Below are 25,949 nucleotides of genomic sequence, written 5' to 3' on the forward strand. Positions count from 1 at the left end.
GGCTCGTTGCCCAGCCCTGGATCGCTGCTGCTTGTACCTGTGCAGGCTCATCTGGGGGAGGGGGACTCATTCTTCTGGTCCAGGCTTAGGAGTTAAGGCCTGTGTGCCTGGGGGTTCTTCTCAGCCTTCCCGCCCCTTCCCCATCCCCCAGCTCTGCTTGCATCCCTGCAGGATCCCGACCCCCAGGGCCTCCGTCTCCCTCCCCAGGGCCCTCCACTCCTACCCCAGGGCAGGAGGAAGCAGGGGTTTCCTCCCACCCTGTCCCCGAAACCCTGAGGACTAGAGGGCTTGCTGGTCTTCTCCCAGTGCCTGTGAGAAGGGGCTGGAGGTGGGGCATCCGTCCTGCCCTTCACCTGCCTCGCATCCGGGTCCAGTGACTCCAGGCTGGTTGCAGGCCCTCATCCAGCCCACAGAGACGAGCTGCAGTTGGAGCTGAGTTCTTCCCCTGAGCTCTGCCCACGGTGAGCCAGCTCAGGCGCCCGGGTCCCCTGGGACCGGCTTGTCACCCTTTGGTTCTCTCGGGACCCGACTCTTCCTGGGCCCAAAGAAACATATGATTTGGCAGATTATGTGGCCCTTTGTCATTTTTCAAGACAGGAGGGACATTTTCTCATGACTTTCCACATCTTAAGCGGAGGCAATTTTCTCCTATGTTTTAAAAATCACTCTTCGTTCCTTTTTTGGCCAGTTATGTCTTTTGATAGTTACCTGTTTATCTTGTGAGATCTTAGTGTTACTGTTGAGTTTCACAATCTCTTAATATAGTAAAGACACTAGCTTTGTTGTTGAATTTATTGCAAATGATGTTTCCACATGTTTTTAGCTTCTTAACTGCATCTCACTGGTGATAAAGTGAGGTGAAGATTTTTGTGTGGTGGAATCTATTGATCTTGCCTCCTGTGGGTTCCTTTTATCTCCTTTAAGCCTAAAAAATCCTCTCTCCAGAGACTTCAGAAATGCTCCTTTCTGCATCTCCCCAATAGTTTTAGTGATTTGGTTTTTTGCCTTTAATTCTCTTAATCCATTTAGAATTTCATGTCAGAAAGGCAGTGTTCCACAGGTTTATTTCTCCTTCACGATTGGCCAGTTAATCACCCCGGTGCTTGTGAGTGGTCCTCTCCCCTTGCTGGTGACTATGATGCTTTCTATCCTTAGATGTTAACACGGGGCCTCTTTCTGAGCTGTGTGATGTTTTTCACTCGTCTGGCCATTAATGAGGCTGGGTGTTTCCTGCTTAGTAAAACTGTGTAATTTAGACTAAAGAGACTGTTTTCCCATTAGAGAAGTATTTGCCTCATCCCTCCCAGGCCCATTTCAAGCTGGTCCGGGGCAGATCAGTCAGAACCGTCAGCACGCAGTGGCGGGATCCGTCCCTCGCTCCAGGATCCGTGCAACCTCTGCGGGGCCTCGGTGGAGGCAAGCGCAGAACGTGGCCAGGCCTCTGCCCTGGGGCCTGAGCCAGGTGTCGTCCGGCAGGTCCTCCCAGAGCCTCTTCTTCCTTGCAGCCCCTGCTCCCCTCTAGGGCCCAGGCCCTCCCCTCCTGGGCAGCCTGTCCTGGGCTTTCGGAAACTCTGGGTGCCCTTCCTGGGACCGTCCAGGATCAGCACCCAGGGCAGGGTCAGGACAGGAGGCCCCCGGCAGGCCCGGGTGCTGTGATGCCCCCGTGATGCCCACAGGCCCGCTGGTTTGGTTGTGCATCGGGGGGGACGGTGGTCTTCGAGCAGTGACCGCTGCAGCAACTGTGCACACTTAGAAGGCTTTCTGGGGTGGGGGCTGCCCACAGCCCCCTCCTCACCTCCTGGCCCCTGCAAAGCAAGGCAGGCCCCGCCTTCCGCAAGTGGAGAGCTCTGGGGCACCAAACCCAGGGAGGAGAGGAAGTTTAACTAAAGCACTCAGATCGCCAGCCCCTTCAGCTTATTCAGAGATGTATTTCTCATACAATTTTACTTCTTAATAATTTATCAGAATTTGTAATATATTTGTACTATTTGAACCAGTATAGAGCAATAATAATTGCAATGATAACTCAATCTGGAAGACATTTTTATAACCTCAGCGCTGAAGGTCACAGTGAAAACTGTAAATTTCCGTTTACATGCATTTTCTTGTCCTGTAAAGATGTGATAGGGTGATCAGTGGAAGCCTTCAATAAAAAAAAAAAGTATCCTAATGGGGGTGATATATAACCTTAATCTGTGTGGTTGGTAGAATTTCAAAGGGAAGAGGAATAATGTGAAGATTTTACTAAAGAAGTGGTTGTTGGCGTATTTTTGAAACAAATGGCGGTGGGTCTCCAATCACTGTTCTAGTTCAGACGATGTCTGGTGCTACATTTAAAGTTTAGAACCTCTCGTTTGGGATGGACAATTCTGCTGTTAATACCACACACTGTATTTTTTGGTCTCAGACATGGTATTTTAACCTCTATATTATTGATGTGGGTCTTTGGAATTTATTCTCTGTCTCTTCTTGACAGGCTGCTGTTTCCCCTGTGTTGTGGGAATTGTGGCTTTATGAGCTCTGGCTGTGCTTATATCCTGGTCTGCTAACCCCCGCGTGTGCCTCGTGCCTGCATTTCTTTCCACTGCTCGGTGTTCTTTTCCTCTCATTAGGGCGCCCGTTTCCCTACTTCTTTTCAGGTCTGGAAACATTTGATTGAATGCCAGACATTGTGATTTTATATTGTTGGGCTGAATTCTTTGTATTCCTTTAAATGTATTTGAGCACAGTTCTGGGCACCGTTCAAGAACACCATTCTTGAGGTGTTCCTTTGAGCTTCCTGAGTCAGAAACACAGAGTGACTTTCAGGCTGGGCCTGTTTGGCTCAGTCCAGAGGTCGCCCTCTGGAATCTCTCCTGCTGCCTCCAATCACAAGCCCCTGAGGGGACCCCACCAGCCTACGTGGTGCCGCCTGCCGTGGGCGGAGGGGTGGGGTAGGTCTGGAGCTGGCTCTCCTCGGGGGACACGCCCCCTCCAGACCCCGGTTTCCTCATCTGAATAACCGGGGCTTTGGCTGGTGATCCCAAGAGTCTCTCTTGGAAATCTGGTTGTTAGACATCTCCATTTTTAAACGCTGACTGGCCAGGTGACGGGTTTGGCAGAAGCAAAACTATGCATAAACTTACTTCTGTTCTTTTCAAAACTCTGGTGCTGACACCTGAGGAAGCTCAGTGGTTCACTTTGCAAAGGCGTAGCTGCTGCAGCCCCTGTGTCTCAGGAGGGGCATCCTCCCAGGACTGAGTCAGAGAGGCTCACACACCACGCATCTCCCAGAGCCGCTCACTTGAGGGCAGTGCTGGGGACCCTTTGCTCAAATAGGTGGGTGGTGTCTGCCACCATTCATTTATTCATTTAAATCTGGCCACTCAGTACATGGTTTGCAGGATCTTAGTCCTCCAACCAGGGACTGAACCTGGGCCCTTAGCAGTGAAACCAGAGTCCCAATCACTGGACCTGCAGGGAATTCCCTACAATCATTTAGTATGTCTGTCTTTGATCCTGAGACTTGAGCCAGCAAGTTTTAAATCACGCTTATGATTTAAATTCTAACTGAAATAGTAGGTAATACAAGTCTAAGATTTTTTTTTCTTTGATCATAAAGTTGTGGCCTTCTGCCTCCAGAAGACAGAGCAGACATACTTTTCCCTGTTCCTCCAGTTAGTACAATAAAATCTCTGGACACTGGTCTAAAACAAATATAAAGAGACTGAAAGGTGGAGTGAAGAAGGTAGGGCAACTACGGACCTCAAGACCCAGGAAGAAACAGCGGTGAGCTCCCTGGGTTTTCTCCTGGGGTTGGAGTTGAAGAGGCCAGCAAGTCAGATGGATGGACGGGCACAGACAGAAGCAGCCCCAAGAAGAGCCCGCCCCCTCTGGCTGGAGGGTCAGCAGCAGACAGCTCGCTGGGGGCGCACAGATGGCAGACAAGCACAGGACACTGGCTGCCGGCGGTGGGGAGGGAAATGCAGATTAAAGCCACAGCAAGGCATAAATCGCACCAATGTTTTCCTAGGTCAGTCTCCCAAGGCAGTGGAAATAAAAACAAAAATAAACTAGTGGGACCTTAGCAAATTTACAAGCTTTTGCACTGCAAACGAAACCATAAACAAAGGAAATATTGGCAAACAATGCAACCAACAAAAGCTTAATTTCCAAAATATCAAACAGCTCATACAGCTCAACAAAACAGCAAAAAATAAGCAACCCAACCAAACTATGGGCAGAAGACTTAAATAGACATTTCTCCTAAGACATACAGATGGCCAATAGGCACATGAAAAGATGCTCAGTAGAGAAATGCAAGTCAAAACTACAATGAGCTATCACCTCACACTGATCAGAATGGCCGTCATCAAAAAGTCTACAAACAATAAATGCTAAAGAGAGTGTTGAGCAAAGGCAGCCCTCCTACACTGCCGGGAGATGAAAATTAGTGCAGCCACAATGGACAACGGTGTAAAGATTCATCAGAAAACTAAAAATAGAATTACCATATGATCCAACAATCCCACTCCTGGGCGTACATCTGGACAAAGCTATAATTCAAAAGATATACGCACCCCAGTGTCCATAGCAGGACTATTCACAGTAGTCAAGACGTGGACTCTGCCTAAGTGTCCATCAGCAGATGAATAGATAAAGAAAATGTGATGCATATATACACTGGAACATTACTCAACCACAAAACAGCAGGAAATCATGCCATTTGCAGCAAATAGATGGGCTGAGAGATTATCATGGTAAATGAAGTAAATTAGAAAATGACAAAAAGCAATGTGATATCTCTTATATGTGGAATATAAAATATGGCTCAAACGAACATATCTAAGGAACAGAAACAGAGAGAAAAGGAGAGGAGGGACAGACAGGGAGTCTGGGATTAGCAAACGCAAACTATTCCATGTAGGATGGATAAATAACAAAGTCCTACTACAGAGCACAGGGAACTACATTCAATACCCTGTGATAAACCATGATGGAAAAGAATATGAAAAAGAACGCATCTATGTATTTTAAAATATATATATATAAAAAACTGAGTCACTTTGCTTACGGCAGAAATTAACACAACATTGTAAATCAACTATACTTCAGTTTAAAAAGTTAAAAGAAATAAAACTGCAATGAGATACCACGTATCAGAATGGCTAAAATAAAAAAAAGCAGCAACACCAAATGCTGGCAAGGATGCTGAGAAACGGGATCCCTCACACGCTGGTGGTGGGAGGGTCATATGGTGCAGCCTCTCTGGAAAGCAGTTTGCCATTTCTTAAATAACTACACGTTCAACTGTGCCTGACCAGAAATTGCACTTCTAGGCATTTGTGTCAGAGAAATGAAGACCTAGGTTCACACAACAACCTGGACATGAACATTTACAGCAGCGTGATCTGTGATAACCACCCAGTTGTCCTCAGAGGGTGAGTGGATGACGTGTCCATACTGTGAGCACTATACCCACAGCAGTGGACACGAATGAGCATGAACTCTGCGCACACAACCTGGATGGATCTCCAGAACCGCACTGAGTGAGGAATACTGGTTCCAAAAGGTCCTGCTGTATGACTTCATTTCTATAACACTCTTGAAATGACAAGGTTACAGAAATGGAGGGCAGATTTGTGGTTGCCAGGGGCTGAGGCGGGGATGAAGGTAGGGGCGGAGATGGAGTCAGGACAGTCTCTTTGCTGACGTTCCGGAAGCCAGCGTCTTGGTCATGATTCCTAGTGTCTCAAGATGCTTCTCCTGTGGGAACTGCATGGGGGTACACCAGGATCTCCCTGTACCAGCTCACAAGGCTGCGTCTGAATCGACACATGGATCTGCAGCCTACCAGGCTCCTCCGTCCATGGGAGTTTCCAGGCAAGAGTACTGGAGTAGGGTGCCATCGCCTTCTCCAATCTTGAAGTTTATTTGAGAATAAATCACAGCACCTCTAGGAAACTTCAGCCTTTAACTCATTCACAGGTGAGTCAGAGCTGCAGCCTGAATCACACACGTCTCCCTTCAACACAGAGGGACTGTGGGGTGGATTCAGTTCTGTAGACTAGGAGTGATGACTCACAGCCAACTTGATGGATCAAAATATGATAGTGTTGAAGTCATGGCAGAGGTCTTGTGGACGAGAACCGCGGGTGTCATGAGAAGCCCTGGTGTCTTCTCCATCAGAGGATCTTCACTGTCTGGTGTGATGGTCACCGTGGGCGGACGTCCCATCCTGGAGAAGTCCCCGCTCTCAGGCTCAGATGGGCTGACTGTCTCACTGGGCCTGCGGTCGCCCACCTGGAGCCCCCATCCGGCTCTTCCTCTCCCATGACCTCTGACCCCACATGGGACATTTGGGGTGAGGGGGGCTCCTTCCCCAGAGCTCCTCCCCTGGAGCTGGATCCCCTCCCTGCTGATGACCAGGAGCAGGGTCTCGGCCCGCCAGGTGGACCCCTGGGCCTTCTTCCTCCTGGAGAGCCTGGATCTGTTTAATAGGCTTTCTTGCACGAGGCTCATGCTTTGGGGGCTTGAGAACAACCTTCTAGAAACCGCTGGGAGGTCGTGTGCCTGGCAAGTGGACAGAGAAAAGGGACCACCCTCCCGCAGGCAGGCCGCACCCGGCTCCTCCTGCTCTCCACTGCCGCTCTCGCCAGAACCCGAAGAGCGAACTGGAAAGTCCCCTTTCCTTCCCTTCCTGTCAAAGGCTGCCACCCCATTTTCTTCAACTCTACTTCCAATTGGGGTGTGCACAAGATCAGCACATGTGTGACTTCTTTGAGAACGCTGTGGTTAGAAATAGAGGTCACAGCCCAAACCCTCAAGAATTCTAATCTCTCTCCAGAGACTCATTAAAACACCACATGTATTTCAAAGTGTCAGGTCAGCCTAGCGCACTCAAACGAGCCTGTTCCGCACCTGTTTCATCGGATTTGCAGCGAGAGTCTTGCCGTTACCAGTGAGGGCCTCGCCGCAGGAGTGCACCAGCCCTAACGGGCCGTGTCCAGTAGGACGTGTGTTCCTCTGGGCAGATGCTCCGTGCTGTGAGTTTCCTGAAAGACTGTGCTCCAGAACTAGTGTGTCTGAAGTTGGGAGGAAGAGGTGCCTTGGAACCACCTCCACCTGGGTCTGAGCTCCCCACAGCCTATAGCCCACATGACTGCCCACTGCCGTCACGGCTGGACCTTCCCCCTCCTCTGGGCATTTGTCCGATGGCCTGTACTTAAGGGGTCCCTGTGGGATATGACAGGGAGCGTTCCCCCCCTCCCCCACCATGGCCTTGGGTTTGCACAAAACTGACCAGACCAGAAGCATCAGACGCATCCTTTGCTGGCTGTGGGTCAGCCTCTTAACCCAGAGAGCATCTGGGCAAACATGACCAGCTCTGCAAGGTCGAAGCCCCTTTGTGACCCTGCTCACTCACCCCTTGCTGGGGCGTCACCCTGGTGATACCTGTGTGTTGGCGGCTTCCTTCTACCTGCATGCTGGGGGCAGTGCACCAGCCCGTGGGCTCCACGTGGAGAAAACTGGATGGAGGCCAGCAGGACTGAGGTGGGGTGAGGTGTCCAGACCAGCCTCCAAGGTGACCCAACCGTGGTGCCAACATGCCCTGGGCCGCAAGCTGTGTCTCGCTCTAAACCCTCCGAACACAAAACAACTCACTCAGAGACCCGAGGGGCACTCTTCTGCTTGCTTTATTACCTCCTTGGAGACCCTGAGATGGGAGTGGGCAGACTGCACCATCGACCTGATCATTTAAGGACTTCCGACCAAAGCGGGGCACACACGGTTGGCTGGGGCCTCATGTGGGTGCCGGTCTGGCGCGGGGAGAGTGAGAGGACCCAGCAAGACGCCCACCCTCCTCCTGTCCCTGGGCTTCCTGCGCAGAGGTCACGCTGGCTGCGGAGGGTCTGATTCAACCTCAGGACCAAGGCGCCGGCACAGCGAGGCAAGCTCTCACCACAAACGGCGTGCGGAGGTGCTCAGGTGCGTCCTCATCGGGGGGCTGCCTCCGGGTCGTGCCCCACAGCCCCTTCCCACCAGCACCTCAACCCCCGACCTCCAGCCTCATGAGCAGGCCGCCGGAGGCCTGACTTGAGTCTGTTCTGCATTGAGGTTCAGACTGCGTGGGCGGTGGCTCCAAGTGGAAGGTCGGCTCCGTCCACCTGGCGCGGCCCGATCTGACTCAGCCCTGCTCCCAGGGAACCGGGCCTTCCCCGGAGACCGAGGGCCTGCCGTGCGCTGGGCCCCTAGGTCAGCGGGGCCTCCTGGGAGTTAGTGAGGCCAGCCAGAGGGGGGTCAAGCCAGGGAGGCGCGTGCAGGGCTGCACAGGAGAAGGGGTGGGTGCTGGGAGGGCGGTGCGAGCGTGGCCCCGGTGGTGGGGAGGTGGTGGAGGCGGGAGGCGGGGAGCCCCTGTGCTCGTGAACCACAGGTCACAAGCTGCTGCTGCACCCCCGCCCCTACCCTGACCACTCAGCGCTGGGGCTCTGTGCCCTGCCGTCCCCGCAGGATCCGTGAGGGGCCGTCCGGGATGGGCGGCGTGGGCTTCAGAGGCGGGCCGGAGGGTCTCGGCCACAGGAGACCCTCGGGAAAGCGGAGGGGCCGACCCCGCTGGCTCCAGCCCCCGCGCTGACCCGGGTGACCCCGGGAGTGGTCCCGAGGGCTCTGTCCAGCAGAGCCCCACCCCCACCCGGGATCCTGCTCAGGCCTGAACCCCACTGGCCAAGCTCGGGGCTCTTCAGAGAGTGTGCCACAGCCCTGGGCACCACCCAGGTTGCCGCGCGGGAGCCAGAGCTCCTGGCATCCCCAAGGGGGAGGCTCCGTGGTGCCCGCTGGGACCTCGCGCTCCCAAGGCCTCTGTCTGCCCTCCGCCCACCCCGTCCATCTCCCGGGTAACAGGAAGGACGTGGGAGCGTCACGGCGTCCGGGAGACGAGGTGACCGTGGCAGCTGGCACTTCACCGGGTGTGGGTGTGTGAGCGCCAGGCCGCGGGTGCAGAGGAACACGTGACGTGGGCCAGGGGCCCCGGAGCCCCCAGGCACAAGCAGCCTCCTAGTCACTGGTGTGGGCGCTGTCTGCTGGGATGTGGGCGAGCCGGGGCGGCGCTCCAGCCAAAGGCTCAGCGCACGCGCTCAGTGCAAGTAGGGCGTGGGGAGGGGCGACCCCCACACTGCTCTCTGGGAATCATCCCATCAAGCTCCCCCGGGGGCACAGCCAGGGGTAGGCCGGGCCCTGGAGTCCCTGCCCCGGGGTGGACGTCTGGGACACCCCGCACGCTCCCAGCGGGCTCTGGGGAGAGTTCGTCTGTCCACACTCATTCCCATAAATAGTGACTTCAACACACTTGCTGTTTGTGCCCAAATGCATGCTGGGAAAGGCAGGATCTCGCCTTTAGGGGGCTGCCGGGCCAGGGGCTCGAGGCCTGTTATTTTATCGAATGAAAGCTATCGGTGCCGGGAGGCCAGGGCCTGGGTAGAGGCTGCTCAGCGCCCCAGGGTCCAGGCGGCAGGCAGGGGTACCAGGCAGCCCGATCCATGCTGTCCGTATGAGCCTGTGGGAGGAAATGCGGGCGGACTGTGGACAAGCCAGCGGATGGGTGGGCCGGGCTGGCTGGGGGGGCGGGGAGCGGGGAGCACCCCTCTGCTGCCGGCCAGTGTGGGCACAGCCCCGGGCCTCTCGCTCATTTCACCCTGCCCTTCCTCTCCTCTCAGATGGTCGGTGAGGCTGCCTCTCTGTCCAGGAAAGGCCTACGGAGTTTCATTTTAAAATAAGTAAAACATAACACGCCTGTTTTCAGAAAACATTGAGGAAATGCTAGCTGGGGTGGACGGCAGCCAGCCAGTTGCACAGGGGCTCGGAATTCCCTGTGATCTGAGGCGGACACACGGCGGCGGGGGTTTCTGGGGCTGGGGAGGGGGTCTGGTCACTGTTGCTTAAAGGCAGCTGCAGAGAACAGACCAGATTTGGCCACAGGGGTCCTAGGGAGGGTGGCCAGGCAGCTGAGGATGCTGCAGGGCAACTGTGGGCCAGGCCCCTGCTCACAGAGGGCTGAGGACTGGGGCCGCCAAGCCCCTCACCCGAAGTTCCAGGAGGCCAGTAGGAACCCATGGTCCTGCAGGGCTCCCAGACCTGGCCTGGAAGAGCCTCAGCAGTGCACCGGGCAGGTGTCTAAGCACAGGATGGAGGCCTTGGGGGCACCTTGGGACACTCTTGTGTCTCTGTGCCAGTGAGGAGACAGGCGGGGGGAGGGGGCCAGGCAGCAGGGGAGCAGAACCCGGGACCCCTCTGCCTTTTAATCCAGGCAAAGCTCGTGGACTCTCCCAGTCTCACACTGGGTGCTGGGCACTGGGATACAGGAGGAGTGGGGGCTGCCCCAGGCCTGGGCCAACGGATTCAGGCGTCCAGGTGGGGTGACAGGTGAACAAGCCAGGGTGGAGCCCGGAGCCCAGGTGGTCCAGGGTGTGCACACGCCCACCAAGACTCGGTCTCCTGGGCTGAGGGTGCAACCCCTTCCAAGCTGGTTCATGGGCCCCAGGGGTCCCAGACACCCCTCCGTTCATGTCAGAGAAGCTCGTGTTTCACACCCGCTCCTGCCATCCATCTGCCACACACCCTGTGAGAAGTTGGGCCCTAACTTTGTTTCCCAGAGTCTTATTCCAAAGGGGCAAAGAATAAACATGTACTGAAGAAAGTAGGGAAAACCACTAGACCATTCAGATATGACCTAAATCAAATCCCTTATGATTATACAGTGGAAGTGAGAAATAGATTTAAGGGCCTAGATCTGATAGACAGAGTGCCTGATGAACTATGGAATGAGGTTCGTGACATTGTACAGGAGACAGGGATCAAGACCATCCCCATGGAAAAGAAAAGCAAAAAAGCAAAATGGCTGGCTGGGGAGGCCTTACAAATAGCTGTGAAAAGAAGAGAAATGAAAAGCAAAGGAGAAAAGGAAAGATATAAACATCTGAATGCAGAGTTCCAAAGAATAGCAAGAAGAGATAAGAAAGCCTTCTTCAGCGATCAATGCAAAGAAATAGAGAAAAACAACAGAATGGGAAAGACTAGGGATCTCTTCAAGAAAATCAGAGATACCAAAGGAACATTTCATGCAAAGATGGGCTCGATAAAGGACAGAAATGGTATGGACCTAACAGAAGCAGAAGATATTAAGAAGAGATGGCAAGAATACACAGAAGAACTGTACAAAAAAAGATCTTCACGACCCAGATAATCATGATGGTGTGATCACTGACCTAGAGCCAGACATCCTGGAAGGTGAAGTCAAGTGGGCCTTAGAAAGCATCACTACAAACAAAGCTAGTGGAGGTGATAGAATTCCAGTTGAGCTATTCCAAATCCTGAAAGATGATGCTGTGAACGTGCTGCACTCAATATGCCAGCACATTTGGAAAACTCAGCAGTGGCCACAGGACTGGAAAAGGTCAGTTTTCCTTCCAATCCCAAAGAAAGGCAATGCCAAAGAATGCTCAAACTACCGCACAATTGCACTCATCTCACACACTAGTAAAGTAATGCTCAAAATTCTCCAAGCCAGGCTTCAGCAATACGTGAACCGTGAACTTCCTGATGTTCAAGCTGGTTTTAGAAAAGGCAGAGGAACCAGAGATCAAATTGCCAACATCCACTGGATCATGGAAAAAGCAAGAGAGTTCCAGAAAAGCATCTATTTCTGCTTTATTGACTATGCCAAAGCCTTGGACTGTGTGGATCACACTAAACTGTGGAAAATTCTGAAAGAGATGGGAATACCAGACCACCTGACCTGCCTCTTGAGAAATCTGTATGCAGGTCAGGAAGCAACAGTTAGAACTGGCCATGGAACAACAGTCTGGTTCCAAATAGGAAAAGGAGTTCGTCAAGGCTGTTTATTGTCACCCTGTTTATTTAACTTATATGCAGAGTACATCCTGAGAAACGCTGGACTGGAAGAAACACAAGCTGGAATCAAGATTGCTGGGAGAAATATCAATAACCTCAGATATGCAGATGACACCACCCTTATGGCAGAAAGTGAAGAGGAACTAAAAAGCCTCTTGATGAAAGTGAAAGTGGAGAGTGAAAAAGTTGGCTTAAAGCTCAACATTAGAAAACGAAGATCATGGCATCCAGTCCCATCACTTCATGGGAAATAGATGGGGAAACAGTGGAAACAGTGTCAGACTTTATTTTTCTGGGCTCCAAAATCACTACAGATGGTGACTGCAGCCATGAAATTAAAAGATGCTTACTCCTTGGAAGGAAAGTTATGACCAACCTAGATAGCATATTCAAAAGCAGAGACATTACTTTGCCAACAAAGGTTCGTCTAGTCAAGGCTATGGTTTTTCCAGTGGTCATGTATGGATGTGAGAGTTGGACTATGAAGAAAACTGAGCGCCAAAGAATTGATGCTTTTGAACTGTGGTGTTGGAGAAGACTCTTGAGAGTCCCTTGGACTGCAAGGAGATCCAACCAGTCCATTCTGAAGGAGATCAGCCCTGGGATTTCTTTGGAAGGAATGATACTAAAGCTGAAACTCCAGTCCTTTGGCCACCTCATGCGAAGAGTTGACTCATTGGAAAGGACTCTGATGCTGGGAGGGAATGGGGGCAAGAGGAGAAGGGGACGACAGGGGATGAGATGGCTGGATGGCATCAAGGACTCGATGGACGTGAGTCTCAGTGAACTCTGGGAGTTGGTGATGGACAGGGAGGCCTACCGTGCTGCGATGCATGGGGTCGCAAAGAGTTGGACACGACTGAGCGACTGATCTGATCTGATCGTCTGTTATCCGAGAGGCAAGAGAAATGTGCTTCCAGGGAGAGGGTTCCATCCGGGGTGTGGGTGGAGGGCAGGCGGCCCTTGCCGTCTGTGACATGGTGGGCAGCCCGGCCAAAGACTCGGGCCAGCAGATGTATCCCCGCGCACCCCTCTCGTGGGTCCCCCAAGGCCCCGTGTGGTCTGCTCACAGCGCGCTTTCCCTCAGGTGAGTGAGAAGATGTAGAGGAGCCACAGGCAGGCGATCGGCCCAGACGCGCGGCTGCCCCTCGGGCCACCCTCACCATGTCCAAGAAGGGCGCAGGCGGCCGGAGCAAGGGGGACAAGGCGGAGGTCCTCGCCGCCCTGCAGGCTGCCAACGAGGACCTGCGGGCCAAGCTCACTGAGATCCAGATCGAGCTGCAGCAGGAAAAGAGCAAGGTGGGCCCCCCAACCCCACCCCCACACCCAGCCCCCGCCCCGCCCCGCTCCCACCCCGCCTGCGTTGGTTTCTCCCTTTGCTGAGAGTGTCTTAGAAGGTAAGTGAGACTTCCCTCGTTTGGGCTCAAGCCGTCCGGGGGGCAGGAGCCCCCACCCCCTGCCCCCCACGGCCTTGGCCCCTCCTTGGCGGATTAGTTTGAGAGGTGCTGGTTTCAGCCTCCTGAGCACGCAGGTTTCCGGACACCCGTGCGTCTGCCCTCTTGCTTCCAGGGTTGGCGCCTACTGGGTGCATAGTATCACGCTGCCCACCCACGAGGCTTGACTGTTTTCAACCCGTGTTTTAACGAGACCTTCCCTAATAGATGGTAGCTCCCAACTCTGCAAGAACACACAGCCTTTCCGAACGCTGCGCTCGGGCGTCGCGGCAGTCTGGCTCCGGGCCGACCGTGTCTCGCTGTGCCGCAGGTCGGCCGTGTGGAGAGGGAGAAGAACCAGGAGCTCAGGCAGGCGCGGGAGCACGAACAGCACAAGAGCGCCGTTCTGCTCACCGAGCTCAGGACCAAGCTGCACGAGGAGAAGATGAAGGAGCTGCAGGCGCTGCGGGAGGCGCTGCTGCGGCAACACGAGGCCGAGCTGCTGCGCGTCATCAGGACCAAGGACAGCGAGAACCAGCGGCTGCAGGCGCTGCTGCACGCCGTGCGCGACGGCGGCCCGGACAGGGCGCGCACCGTGCTGCTGTCCGAGGCCAAGGAGGAGGCCAAGAAGGGCTTCGAGGTGGAGAAGGTGAAGATGCAGCAGGAGATCTCGGAGCTGAAGGGCGCCAAGAGGCAGGTGGAGGAGGCGCTGACCCTGGTCATCCGCGCCGACAAGATCAAGGCCGCCGAGATCAGGAGCGTGTACCACCTGCACCAGGAGGAGATCTCCCGCATCAAGAAGGAGTGCGAGCGCGAGATCCGCCGGCTGGTACGTGCGCGCGGCCGGGGCGGGGGCGCGGGGCGGGGCGGGGCTGGTAAGGGGGGCTCAGAGGACGGGGCTCAGGGCGGGGCGGGGCGGGGCGGGGCTGGGGCGGGACTGGGAAGGGGCGGGGCGGGAGGGAAGGGGCGGGGAGGGGCGGGGCGGGGCTGGGGAAGGGACGCATGGCGGCCGGGCAGGCGGGGCAGCGCTTTGTCTTTGCTCTCAGGCGGGTTCCGCCCGCACAGGGGCCCAGGGCGCCTCGCACCTCTGCTCTTGGTTTGAGGACTCCAGAGAGGCCAGGCTGCTGAAAACAGCAGGATGCGGTTCAGAACTCACCAGTCAGTGGCCCAGGGCCCAGGAAGCCGCAGTCCTCCCCGCTCCACCCCACCCAGCTTTCCTTCCCATTTCCAGCTTGGTCAGAACCAGACGCCCACGAGGGGGCCTCCCCCGTCCCCCAAAAGAGGGTTTATGAAAGGTCCCCCGTCTTGCAGCCCCAGGTTAAGCTCAAGGCATGCAGGGGCCAGTTGGATGACATAAGCTCCGGGTCCATAACCAGGAGGGTCTGCAGTTAGTGAGCTCCCTGGACCCAGAGAGGGGAGATCAGAGGCCTACAGGCAAGGGTCCCGCCCAGGGCCATCCCAGCGTTCCTGAGCTGTGCAGTCTGGGAAGGAGTGGGTCTTCGCAGGTCAGGAACTCTGTGCATCCCCTGGCTCCCAAGAGCAGCTTCCTGATGCTCCCGAGCCCCTGTGAGGAGAGGCTGTGGAGAACGCTCAAAGGTTGTGGGGGGTTCCACTCGATTCTCCTCATTCCTTGGAGCCTGGACCTCCTTGGCGACTGGGGGGAAATAAGCCCGTCAGTCCTGCCAGGCACTTCATCAGGACGCAGCTGGCTTTGCAGCTGGCCACACTGGGGACCCCTGGATACCCCTTGGAGGGGTGCAGGCAGCTTTCCTCCAGCACGGCCGTGCACCCAGGCCCTCTCCCAGCCTCCTGGGCTTTTGGGTTCCAAAGACCACCGTGTTGATTTCCCAGAAGCGTTGCGGTCACTCTGGACGCAGGGCACAGAACTGGGGGCTGTGGACAAGCACAGGCTGTCACGCTGTGCGTGCGGGGCCCAGACACCACCCCCCCCCCCGGTGGCCCCCTCCCCCTTTCCGGAATGTCTCCTGTTCCACACTCTCCCTTTCAACTCTGCATTCATCTCTGGGCCGTGTGTTGGCACCAGGTCAGCACCCACTGCCCAAATCCACACTCTCTCCATCACCTCGATTGGCCTCGGTGTTCATCGTGGAGGCTCGTGGCCCGATTTCCTTAAGCACAGGGTCATGACAGAACCGACCGTAGTCCTCAACCTTGACCTGGGCTCCCCAGAGGGACCCACTTGCAGTTCTAGCTGATTCTTCCGAGTTTTATTCCAAACCCTCAGTATGTGCCTGCACCTCCCCTTCTTGATTCTCAGGTTTAGCTCTTCCTCTGTTTCCCCATTAGCCCCCCGCCCACCAAGTCCCATTCTCAGCAGGACACACAGCACACCCCAGACAGGGAGGGCAGCTTTGCGGGGCCCCAGGGACCCCGGTGGGCCCGGCTGTGGCCCCAGGGAAGGGGCCAGGGCAGGTGCTGCCCCTGTGGGCGAGGGCCTCGGACGAGAGGGTGGCTCTGGGGGCACTCGGCCCAGTAGAGGAGCAGAGGGAGCAGGTGCCCAGACGCCCACTCCCCGGGCCCTTCCTGCTCTGGTTCCTGTGCCTGGGAGGTGGGGCGCGAGCCAGGGAGAAGGCTGTCGGGACAGGCTTGCTGCTCCGTCGGGGCCGAAATGAACATTTACTGTTCGTGTTACACTTGCTCTGTGAACGTTCATGAAAGACTCACCGTGGCCCACAACCTCTCTTGTACACACTTTTGTTTTCCATCAAATTAATTTTTTCCATTTGCTTAATTTTCAAGTGAACGGGTGTTAAGTTGCTTTAATCGAGTCGAACTTTTTGCGACACCCCTGAATTTCTGGAGGAAGGAATCCCTGGTCAATACAGTAAAGCATTAGGAATCCTGCCCATGTCTGTGTTCTGAGACATCCTTCCTGGAGCGCTCGTTCTTCACATCTCCCCTGGACAGACTGGTTTCCTAAAGCAGCCCGAATCCTGAATTCCCTTTGTCACCAACCTGGGAAACCATCCCTCCCTCCTGTGTTAGACCCCTCCCTTACCTTCCTCTTTCTTGGATGAATGTTTCTCAACTGGGGGAAAGTATATTCTCGAATCGCTTTCTGGAGACAGAAGGAGGGAAATGTATTTTGTGAGACTTTGTGTGCATGGAGTTTTTAGTCTAATCACACTCGCAGTGGATGTTGTAATTCAGTGTGGTATTAGAGGTTGGAAAATTTTATTAGAATTTGAAGGGATTTCTGCATTGTCTTCTGACTCTGAGTGTTGGTCTTAAGAAACTATATGGTATTCTGATTCCTGGTCCTTCCTCATCCTTCCCCAGAAGTTATGGAACGCTGTCCCTGTGCTCGGAGCTTCACTGATTTAGGTTGATGTGTCTTTAGTGTAAGTATTGGTTCACCCAGCTTACCAGGCAGTCAGGAACACTTTCTAACTGGAAACTCATGTCTCTCGGCTCGGGAAAGCTTTGTTCTTCTGTCTGCTTCCTCTCCTTCTCCCTCTCTTCCTTCCAGAAACCCCATTAGCCAGACGTTGGGACATGGACTTGATACGCTGCTTCTCTTCTTTTTCTCTCCAGCCTTGGCTTTCAGTTCTACTTTCTAAGAAATGCCCTTGACTTTCTGATCTAACTTTTCTGCTTAATATTTTTGTTTCTGCCTTCATAATTTAATCCTCCAAATGTTTGTTCTCTGAAAGTTTGGTCATTCCCCTGTTACTCATAGATGTAACATCATCTTATTTCCCTGAGAATAGTATAATACTTACATTTCTTATATAAGAAACGCAGCACTTACATTTATCTTACAGCTTTGTCTCTGTCCCTTCTTTGTCTGTCTACTTCAGAGCCTCTTTTGCCTCGTTTCATCCCAGCTGCTGTCTCTCATGTTGGAGGGTGTCCTTGAGTGACAAGGGCTTTACCTTAAGGTGAACTGGAAGAGATGCTGCCATTTTCTTGGGGACATTTTTCCTTTCATCTTTTTTTTTTTTTTTTTTTTTTGCCTTTTTCCACTGAGGAATTCAAGTCAGGGCACTAAGGCCAAAGAAAGAAATTTTAAAACATCAGATTGGAACGGAAGAAATAAAACTGTCTTCAGTGGGTGACATGACTTTGTAGGTAGAACACGCTAAGGAATTCCCCCAAATGAACTGTTGAATGAGTTCAGCAAGATTTCAAAATACAGAAACAACATGCGAAACTCAGTCGTATTTTATATACAAGCAACAGTCCAAAATGAAACTTTTAAAAATTCCACTCATAATGGCATAAAAAATACAATAAAAGATTTGGGAACAAGTTTAACAAAAGGCGTGCAAGGCTTGTACACTGAAAATGTGGGCACACAACACGGCTGAGAGCGACTGAGGATGAGCCAAGTGGAGAGGAGCTCCCTGTCCGTGGACGGGAGAACCAGGGTCCCTGCGGGGGCACTTCTCCCCAGATCAGCATGAAGAGTCACACAGGGCCTGTGAGAGCCCGGAAGGCTGCTCTGCAGGCAGGGACGAGCTGCCTCTAACGTTTACACTAAAATGTGACTAAGTGTCTCCCCTCCTCCACGGGCTTTCTGTGTCCTCAGTGATGGTGCCTTGTGAGCTGAAGGTTTAGATTCTAGAGCAGTCTGATTTATTAGGCTTTTTCTTTAGGGTTGGTGCTCATTGTGTCTTGTTTAAGAAATTCTTTTATTCTGAAGCATGAAGATTTATGTTTTTCAAAGTGTATAGTTTCATCTTCATGTACAAGTCAGCCCTGCTGCATCATGTGTGTGTGTGTCTGTGAGTGTGTGTGTATGAGTGTGTGTGTGTGAGATATGTAAGGCAGAGGCCCGCTTATATTTTTTTCCATATGGACGTACAGTTGTTCTGGCAACTCTTTTTAAATTTTTTTGGCCATGGAGCATGGTGTGGAGAATCTTAGTTCCCACCCACTAACCCCCAATATAGGACCAAACCCATGCCTCCTACAGTGGAAGCTCTGAGTTGTAACCACTGGACAGCCAGGAATGTCACATAACAGCTCTTAAAAAGACAATTTGCCCCCCAGTCCTCTGCCATGCATTAACTATTCTTAAATGAGAGGGTGTTTTTCCATCATCTGTCCCATTTCAAGCCTATTTTATAGGAAACACTCCAGTCTTATCATCAGCTGAATTTCTGAGTAGCAAGTCCTCCCACTGTGTTCTTCTTGAAGATTCAGTCCTTCAGGCTTCCATGGAAACCTCAGAACCATTTTTCCTAAAAAAACATTGAAATTTTTATTGGAATCATAGCTAACTGTTAGAGGACAAATTGTAACAGAGGGTATAATCATGATGGTTGTAAAAATATGCACTGAATACATGTCAAAAATTTTATTTAAATCAGTGACTTACGAGAAACAAGTAAATGCTACAACTGATTCGAACAAGGATTTGGTCAGAATTGGTTTCTGTTCCCTACCTGGCAAAGATCCTTTGCAAGGCCACAAACATCCGCTGGATCGTGGAAAAAGCAAGAGAGTTCCAGAAAAACATCTATTTCTGCTTTATTGACTATGCCAAAGCCTTGGACTGTGTGGATCACACTAAACTGTGGAAAATTCTGAAAGAGATGGGAATACCAGACCACCTGACCTGCCTCTTGAGAAATCTGTACTCAGGTCAGGAAGCAACATTTAGAACCGGACATGGAACAACAGACTGGTTCCAAATAGGAAAAGGAGTACGTCAAGGCTGTATATTATCACCCTGCTTATTTAACTTATATGCAGAGTACATCATGAGAAACGCTGGACTGGAAGAAGCACAAGCTGGAATCAAGATTGCCAGGAGAAATATCAATAACCTCAGATACGCAGATGACACCACCCTTATGGCAGAAAGTGAAGAAGAACTAAAGAGCCTCTTGATGAAAGTGAAAGAGGAGAGTGAAAAAGTTGGCTTAAAGCTCAACATTGAGAAAACGAAGATCATGGCATCTGGTCCCATCACTATGGTAAATAGATGGGCAAACAGTGGAAACAGTGTCAGACTTTATTTTTTGGGCTTCAAAATCACTGCAGATTGTGATTGCATCCATGAAATTAAAAGATGCTTACTCCTTGGAAGGAAAGTTATGACCAACTTAGACAGCATATTCAAAAGCAGAGACATTATTTTGCCAACAAAGGTCCGTCTAGTCAAGGCTATAGTTTTTCCAGTGGTCATGTATGGATGTGAGAGTTGGACTATAAGGAAAGCTGAGCACCGAAGAATTGATGCTTATGAACTGTGTTGTTGGAGCAGACTCTTGAGAGGCCCTTGGACTGCAAGGAGATCCAACCAGCCCATCCTAAAGGAGATCACTCCTGGGTGTTCATTGTAAGGACTGATGCTGAAGCTGAAACTCCAGTACTTTGGCCACCTGATGCGAAGAGCTGACTCATTGGAAAAAACCCTGATGCTGGGAAAGATTGAGGGCAAGAGGAGAAGGGAACGACTGCCGGGGTCCAGCCCCGGTGGATCCAGGAAATTCGAAAGGGAGACGGCATCGGCGATCAGGAAACAATTGCTTAATTAAACGTTAATTAAGGATATAAACAGTGGTTAAATAAGGATAGCTCAGTGAGGAAATTCAGTGGAGAAAAGAGGCTGAATAATTCAGCCAGAAGGTGAGAGAAAGAACGACATGGGGAGACCAAGTTTCAGTGAACAAGGCCCGCACTTTATTTTCCAAAGTAGTTTTTATACCTTAAGTTATGCATAGAGGATAATGGAGGAAGGGGTAGTCATGCAGTAAGCCAGGCTTTCTTCCTGCAAACTTATCATATACAAAAGTTTAGGTGATTTGCATCATCTTCTGGCCTGGAGGCCTGTTAACATTTTAAGACCCTTTCTTCAGAAAACTTATTTTTCTCTAAAGGTGATTAGTCAAGCGCCACCCTCCAAAAGCATTAGATAAAGTTGCATTCCTATAGGGCAAAGGTGTGGTGGGCTATAACAAGAAAAAGAATTAACTCAAGGGTCCCAGGTTACAAACATTAAAGCTACCACTTACACCAATCATATTAATCAATACACTGCCAGGGACACAGCAGGTAAGGGATATGGAGACTTAGCAGCAAACATTGGCCCAACAAGTGAAAAACCCTTCACCAATACAATTTCTAATCAATCTTTTAACTGCTCAAAAGAATCTGTATTTAAACAGTTTAGAACATCTCATGCCTCTCACAGTTGGGAGGCTCTGAGCAATCACATGTGGCCGGAAAAACCTATTCAGGCAGGCTAGAGGACTTCCAAAGGAGTTTGTAGGTTGAAACACCATCACACCCAGGAACTTTATTAACTGGAGCTGTAAGTTAATTCTTTTTTCAGAGAGAGGTAGTGGGGGACAGCCCCCCATAAAGTCAGAGGTGTAGGTGAGAGCACAAAGCAGAAAGTAGGCAGACTCTGGTTTTGGGGGTAGATGCTCGAGAATTTCCAGGGGGACTCCTGAGGCTCAATCCCGCCTTTGCGTATGCCGAGTCTCCTTCCTCATGACCTTTGTCATGGGTGGAGCTCCTGCTCCCAGCAGACAACAGAGGATGAGATGGTTGATTGGCATCACTGACTCAATGGACTTGAGTTTGAGTAAACTCCGGGAGTTGGGGATGGACAGGGAGGCCTGGCGTGTTGCAGTCCATGGGGCCACAAAGAGTTGGGCATGACTGAGCAACTGAACTGAACTGACCTGGAGGAAGCGTTTGCATTGCTAACAGTTTTCTCCAGGTAAACACCGGGAGAAAACACTCTCCTCAGAGTCATAGGATGGCCTAGTCACAGACGAAGGCAAGCACCTCTGTGGGATCAGGCAGCTTTCCAAGGCTCCAGCACTCCTAGAAAAGGAACTAATTTTGTGTTTTGCTTAGAGTCTTTTGCAGTTATTCCCTTTAGAATCCATAATCCTTGTGGGGAATCTCCTTTAGTTTCATGTATATGTGTGTATATGTATATGTGTATATATTCACACACACACACACACGTACACATATGAGCTTCCCTGGTGGCTCAGATGGTAAAGAATCCACGTGCCAGTACAGGAGACCCAGGTTCAATCCCTGGGTTGGGAAGATCCCCTGGAGAAGGAAATGGCAAGCCACTCCAGTATTCCTGCCTGGAAAATCCCATGGACAGAGGAGCGTGGCAGGCGACAGTCCATGGGGTCACAAAAGAGTTGGATACAACTGAGTGGCTAAGCGCACACACACACACACACACACACACACATATTATACATGTATCACTGATGATATACATGCCTGACAGCAAGAAGACTAGTGCTTCTTTTCTGAGAGGCCCACCCCTGCCCGAGGCCCACAGCTCCGCCTCCCTCTTAGTCCAGTGGGCAGGGAACCGGTGTAGCTCCCATTCCACCCACTGCACTTCCCGCCCCTTCCACCAGGCGTCGCTGTTGGAGGCCGGTCCTTGAGACGCTGCCCAGACAGGTATCAGGACCCAGCGTCCCCGGCCCCACCTCCGTCCACCTCAGCCACTGTTCCCAAAGCCCAGTCATGTCACAGAATACACACGGTAATTTTTCCAGCTTTTCTGGGATATACTTGACACAGTTACATCGCTGTATAGGTGTAAAGTGTACAGCATGGAGTCTGACTAACCCGTGCGGAAGTGACCACCTCCGTGAGTTTAGTTAGTATCCACCACCTCACGTACAGGCAACAAGAGGAAAAGCCAAAATAAAATTTAAAAAATTTTTCCTTGTGATAAGAACTCTTAAGATCTACTCTGCTAACAGCTTTCATATATATCAATATAAATCAGTGCTGTGTTTTTGTGCAATGTCAGCAAATTTGGAAAACTCAGCTGTGTCCACAGGACTGGAAAAGGTCAATCTTCTTTCCAATCTCAAAGAAGGGCGATGCCAAAGAATGTTCAAACTGCCGCACAACTGTGCTCATTTCACATGCTAGCAAGGTTATGCTCAAAATCCTCCAAGCTAGGCTTCAGCAGTACATGACCGAGAATTTCCAGATGGACCAGCTGGGTTTAAAAAAAGCAGTGGAAGCAGAGATCAAATTGCCAACCTTCAATGAATCAAAAAGAAAGCAAAGGGATTCCAGAAAAGCATCTGCTTCTGCTTCATTCACTATGCTAAAGCCTTTGACTGTGGATCACAAAGAACTGTGGAAAATTCTTCAAGAGATGGGAATACCAGACCACCTTACCTGCCTCCTAAGAAACCTGTATATGGGTCAAGAAGCAACAGTTAGAACCAGATAAGGAAAAACAGACTGGTTCAAAATTGGGAAAAGAATATGACAAAGCTATATATTGTTACCCTGTTTATTTAACTCACATGCAGAGTACATCATGCGAAATGCCGGGCTGGCTGAATCACAGCTGGAATCAAGATTGCCGGGAGAAACATCAACAACCTCAGATATGCAGATGACACCACCCTTATGGCAGAAAGTGAAGAAGAACTAAAGAGCCTCTTGATGAAAGTGAAAGAGGAGAGTGAGAAAGCTGGCTTAAAGCTCAACATTCGAAAAACTAAAATTATGTCCTCTGGTCCCATCACTTCATGATGAATAGATGGGGAAAAAGTGAAGTAACTGGTTTTATTTTCTTGGGCTCCAAAATCACTGTGGATGGTGACTAAAGCCATGAAATTAAAAGGCGCTTGCTCCTTAGAAGAAGAGCTATGACCAACCTAGAAAGCATATTAAAAAGCAGAGACATCACTTTGCCAACAAAAAGTCTGTCTAGTCAAAGCTATGGTTTTTCCGGTAGTCATGTATGGATGTGAGAGTTGGACCATAAGGAAAGCTGAGTGCTGAATAACTGATGCTTTTGAACTGTGGTGTTGGAGAAGACTCTTGAGAGTCCCTTGGACTGCAAGGAGATCCAACCAGTCCATCCTAAAGGAAATCAGCCCTGAATATTCATTGGAAGGACTGATGCTGAAGCTGAAGCTCCAATACTTTGGCCACCTGATGCGAAGAACTGACTCATTGGAAAAGACCCTGATGCTGGGAAAGATTGAAGGCAGGAGGAGAAGGGGACGACAGAGGATGAGATGGTTGGATGGCACCACCGACACAGTGGACATGGGTCTGAGAAGCTCCGGGAGATGGTGGAGGACAGGGAGGCCTCGTGTGCTGCGGTTCACGGGGTCACAGAGTGGGAAGTGACAGCGACAGAAGAACAGCAGTTTCATCCATCAGCTGCTGTAAAGACAACAAAAAGAAAAAAAAAATTTTTAAGAATTTTCCTTATGATGTGAACTCTTAGGAGCTACTCTGTTAACAGCTTCCTTATATATCAGTATAAATCAATGCTCTGTTTCTGTGCCATGTCAGCAAATAATGAAAAACACACGTGAAGTCTCAGCCGCAGGCCCAGCACACAGGACTAGCTTGGAGAATGGGGGCCACAGCGAGTACCAGTTCCCGCCTCCCGTGAGCCCCCTCCTCTCAGCCGATGGAGGCCCAGCACCTGCTCAGCCTTCCCGTTCAGGCTCCTGCTGGTGGGAGCGTCCTGGCCCTGGACCTGGCAGTGAATTCAGGTTGACACCCGGCCCCACCGTGTGAACACATCTGGGGTGACTTTGGGGAGATGGGACAGTCTCGGCTAGAGTTGGGGTGCTGGGGGATTTTCAGAAGGGAGGTTGGAAAGGGGGGAGTGGAGGCAAAAGTGGCAGGTGGAGGACGTGGTCCAGAGGCCGGCCTGGAGGGGGAGCGGGCTGTGCGGGGCCAGTGGGGGTCAGGGGGCTTAGGGCCAGAGGAGGGGCATGGGCCCAGAGCCGAGAACGACGGCTGCACGGTGAGGTCCACTGACTCCTCGCTGGGGGTGACCGTGCTGACAGGGGTCTCAGGGCCCCCCCCGTGGAGAGACCTGGCTGTGACCACCTCGGACGATGTTTGATAATCGCAGTTCCTTACAGCCATCAAGCCAAGCATTGGTATCTCCCGGGCTATGGCACGGGCCCTCCCGGGGGGTGGTGACAATTTCCCTGGACCTGGGAGGAGGGTCCGTGGCTCTGGGAGGTCAGGGGTCAACTGGTGCTCCGTGGAGCAGTGGCCTGTGGGACACGCCGTCCCCTCCTCCCCATCCCTGGCACTGCCCAGCGCTGGACTCAGAACCCGGAGTGTGAGGGCACTTGCAGCCAGGAGCAGCTGTGCAGCAGCCAGTGCGCACACAGGGCTGCAGCCGAGTAAGGGGGAGCCCGGGAGCCCAGCTGTGGCCCAGCCCAAGGACGGAGCATGGTGGCCGGGGGCCGCCTGAACGGGAAGCCAAGGAGCATGAAGGGAGGTCCGGGCCTCCATGTCCACGAGCTGCCGGCACCCCGAGCACAGGGGCTCTGCCCAGCATGATGCTGGTGTGTTTGCGTTTGGCCAACCTGGGGCTGAATTCCTGCACGTGGGAGCAGGGAGCCGGCCTGGACAGCTGTGCAGGCAGCTGGCCCGGTAGGGAGGGGTCCAGAGAGAGTGGACCTCAACACACAGCAGCCACTTTGTGAAGAACGTGACAACCCCCAAGTGGCCAAAAGCAAGAGGATCTCAGGCAGCAGCGTGTCCCCTGTGGCTGGCCTTTCGGGCTGGGTCCCACCTGCTAATCCGAGCCGCTCTGACCCTCACCCTGGGGCTCTGGCCTGTTTGGGGTCTTCTGAGGTGCAGCTCACAGGGTCCAAAGGGGAGGCTGTGGTCATCTGTGGCCACGTCACAGAGCCAGCAGACAGTGGGCTGGCCCTGGTGAGGTTGAGGCTGAGCCCCTGCAGGACCAGGCGTGGGCAGGAGCGGGATGACTGGGCGGAGCCAGGCCAGCTGTGGACAATTAGGTCCCTGTTTTGACCCCAGGACGCTGGGTGCTGGCCAGAGGTGAGGGCACAGAAGTCTCAGACAGAAGATGCGTGGAGGGTGGGAACAGGCAGCCGGCCGGTACATCCAGACAGAACCCGGGAGGCCAGCTGGGCTGCAAGCTGGCCCCTCCTGAGGAAGGGACTCCCTGGGGCTTCTCCCTGAGGGCTCACATCAGAGCATCTGTGGGACCTTAGGAGGTGACACCCCAAGTGAGGCCACGCCCGCTGTTCTTGCGGCCCCCACAGCTCTGCCGCCTAGCTCCCTGGACTTTATAGAAGGGGGTCTGGACCCTCAGGTGGCCCTGGACAGCTGCATGGTGTCCCAGGAGAGCTCAGTCTGGGGTGGGGGGTGGCTCCTATCAAAGTGGAAGCCAAGCAGCCGTCCACTCTGACATCCTCGCCGAGCTCAGGCACGTGCCCTGCATCCCACCCACACTGGGCTGCTGACCCGCTCTGAGGACCGAGCTGCCTGCTGCAGGCGGGGAGGGGGTGGACTCAGCCCAGGAGCAGCTTCGGGCACCTTCGAGCTGTGCCGTTCTGGAATCAGGAGGGGATGTCTGTCGGGCACTCACTAAATTACCAGCTCAGACGGCTACTAACAATCCTATAAACCCAAAAAGGACGGGCAAAACCAGGCGCTGCCTCACACTCCGCTGTTTGTTCACTCTCTGGGGAGCGGGCCTCCCGGGGCAGGCATGAGCTCACCTGTCCAGAGCGGGGAGGGAGGGTCCCCGGGGGCGGCTGCCGTTCTGGGCTTGATGGTGACCCCTGATGGGCGTCGTGAGGCGTAGGAGCTGGAGGGGGCCTCAGCTCAGGGGGCGGTGGTTAGGCCATGCCAGTG

The 25,949-nt window shown here is 52.7% G+C and overlaps 1 protein-coding gene across 28 annotated transcripts in view; it reads left to right on the plus strand.

Annotated features, from left to right (window-relative positions):
* JAKMIP3 (Janus kinase and microtubule interacting protein 3) overlaps positions 1–25,949 on the plus strand; it is a 93,083-nt gene that overhangs the window by 29,512 nt on the left and 37,622 nt on the right. For 26 of the 28 annotated variants that reach the window (XM_025273847.3, XM_044935502.2, XM_044935510.2 and 23 more), the window contains exons 2-3: positions 12,974–13,185; positions 13,651–14,148. In XM_025273847.3, the coding sequence (XP_025129632.3) occupies positions 13,051–13,185; positions 13,651–14,148 (633 nt within the window). In that variant the 5' untranslated portion in view covers positions 12,974–13,050. Of the gene's footprint in view, positions 1–5,084; positions 7,969–12,973; positions 13,186–13,547; positions 14,149–25,949 lie in introns of those variants that run through there. The other 2 variants (XM_044935501.2, XM_044935512.2) reach the window with 2 other exon arrangements.

The sequence above is a fragment of the Bubalus bubalis genome, chromosome 23 (assembly GCF_019923935.1).
Source record: "Bubalus bubalis isolate 160015118507 breed Murrah chromosome 23, NDDB_SH_1, whole genome shotgun sequence".
NCBI classification, from domain to species: Eukaryota; Metazoa; Chordata; class Mammalia; order Artiodactyla; family Bovidae; genus Bubalus; species Bubalus bubalis.